The sequence below is a fragment of the Colobus angolensis genome, unplaced genomic scaffold (assembly GCF_000951035.1).
Source record: "Colobus angolensis palliatus isolate OR3802 unplaced genomic scaffold, Cang.pa_1.0 Scaffold119, whole genome shotgun sequence".
Classification (NCBI taxonomy): Eukaryota; Metazoa; Chordata; class Mammalia; order Primates; family Cercopithecidae; genus Colobus; species Colobus angolensis.
The window spans coordinates 6797797-6799932 of record NW_012113030.1 but is presented as its reverse complement, the minus strand read 5'-3'; the positions used below and the strand labels follow the sequence as shown (position 1 = coordinate 6799932).

The 2136-nt window shown below is 49.1% G+C and overlaps 1 protein-coding gene across 1 annotated transcript in view; it reads left to right on the top strand.

Annotated features, from left to right (window-relative positions):
* Nucleotides 1–2136, top strand: part of CRX (cone-rod homeobox) — a 31398-nt gene that overhangs the window by 22632 nt on the left and 6630 nt on the right. The window contains exon 2 of the mRNA XM_011926346.1: nt 1291–1431. Within this exon, the coding sequence (XP_011781736.1) occupies nt 1291–1431 (141 nt within the window). The remainder of the gene's footprint in view (nt 1–1290; nt 1432–2136) is intronic.

Genomic DNA, 2136 nt, shown 5'->3' with positions numbered 1-2136 from the left:
CTTTTCAGAGATGGGGGTCTCACTATGTTGCCTAGGCTGGTTTTGAACTTCTGGGCTCAAGTGATTCTCCTGCCTTGACCTCCCAAAGTGCTGGGATTGCAGGTGTGAGCTGCCTTTCTTGGCCCTTACTGTAGTTTTTTGTTGTTGTTGTTGTTGCTGTTTTGTTTTGTTTTGTTTTGAGACAGAGTCTTGCTCTGTCGCCCAGGCTGGAGTGCGGTGGTGCCATCTCGGCTCACTGCAACCTCCGCCTCCCGGGTTCCAGCGATTCTCCTGCCTCAGTCTCCCGAGTAGCTGGGATTACAGGTGTGGGCCACCACGCCTGGCTAATGTTTGCATTTTTAATACAGACGGGGTTTCACCATATTGGCCAGGCTGGTCTTAAACTCCTGACCTCAAGTGATCTGCCCATCTCAGCCTCCCAAAGTGCTGGGATTACAGGCATGATTATAGGCCTTGTCTGGCCTTTACTGTCCTTTTAATGCCACTCTCCCTTAGGGTGACCAACCAATCTAGTTTGGCTGGGACCATTCTGGTTCTAGCCTGAAAGTCCTATGTTCCAAGATACACCCACCTCTCCTCCATTCTGGGCAAACAGGGATGGTTGGTCAACCTGCAGTCCTTGGTTATCAGTGAGGCTGAGTGTGTTTGCCCATGGTTACAGAAAGAAGGGACTTGGATGAGGAAGTATTATGGGCTCAGATTTGCTTTGTTTTTTTTTTTCTTAGAGTCTTACTGTGTCACCCAGGCTGGAGTACAGTGGCCTGAACACAGCTCACTGCAGCCCTAAACTCCTGGGCTCACGTGATCCTCCCACCTCAGCCTCCTGGGTAGCTGGGATTACAGGCATGCATCACCACACCCAGTTAACTTTTTAAAAAACACTTTTCTTTTTTTTGGAGACAGGGTCTTGCTATATTGCCCAGGCTCGTCTCAAACTCCTGAGCTCAAGTGATCCTCCCGCCTTGGCCTCCCAAAGTGCTGGCACTACAGATATGAGACATTGTGCCCAGCCAGGATGAGATTGTTTTAGAGGATAGAGTAGGAATAAGAACTTGCACTTACGAGGCACGTGATCACTTCAGCTCTCTGCTTTGCAGAGTCTCAAGAAAGCTCTAAGAAAGTTAAGCAGGGGCCATTTTACATGTCAGGACACAGAGGTACAGAGGTGAGAAAAATGGCCAAGGTCACATACCTAAGAGGAGACCGAGGCAGGATTTGAATCTCAGCCTGCTTGTCACCCCATGGTGAGTAACTGGTAAGTGAGTGAGCATCCCTCCTCTTCTCTTGCAGGCCCCCTGACTTGGGCCTCAGCGTCCCCGAAGATCAAGATCATGATGGCGTATATGAACCCGGGGCCTCACTATTCTGTCAACGCCTTGGCCCTAAGTGGCCCCAGTGTGGATCTGATGCACCAGGCTGTGCCCTACCCAAGTGAGTACAGTCGTTTCTCTCGGCACCCCAGGCTGGCCTCACCTCTTAGAACACCTCTGGGGTCCCCCTGCCCCCAGGAAAAAAGCAGTCACAGGGGCGACTTCAGAGCCCTATACCAGCCCTCTGCATTCATCTGAAATGCATGTCACTTAGAAAAACATGTGCAGTCCTAGAAATTCAGGACAGAGGTTCCTTTTGGGGTGGGGAAGAGGGGATGTAATTTAGAAGGGGAATCAAGAGGAATTTTCATCTGTTAGCAAAACTTTACTATTTATTTATTTTTCAGAGATAGGATCTTGCACTCTGTCGCCCAGGCTGGAGTGCAGTGGTGACGGTCACGGCTCACTGCAGCCTCAAACTCCTGGGTTCAGGCGATCCTCCCACCTTAGCCTCCTGAGTAGCTGGGACTGCAGGTGTGAGACATTGTGCCTAGGCAGCAAAGCTTTGTTTATTTGTTTGTTTGTTTTATTTCATTTTTGAGACAGGGTCTCACTCTGTTGTCCACTCTGAAGTGCAATGGTGCAATTATGGCTCACTGCAGCCTTGAACTCCTGGGCTCAAGCGATCCTCTTGCCTCGGCCTCCCAAATAGCTAGGATTACAGGTGCATGCCACCATGCCTGGCTAACTTTTTAAAGTTTTTGTAGATTGTGCAGTATCTGGATTATACAAGACATAGAAAAAAATTAACTTTTTTTTTTTTTTT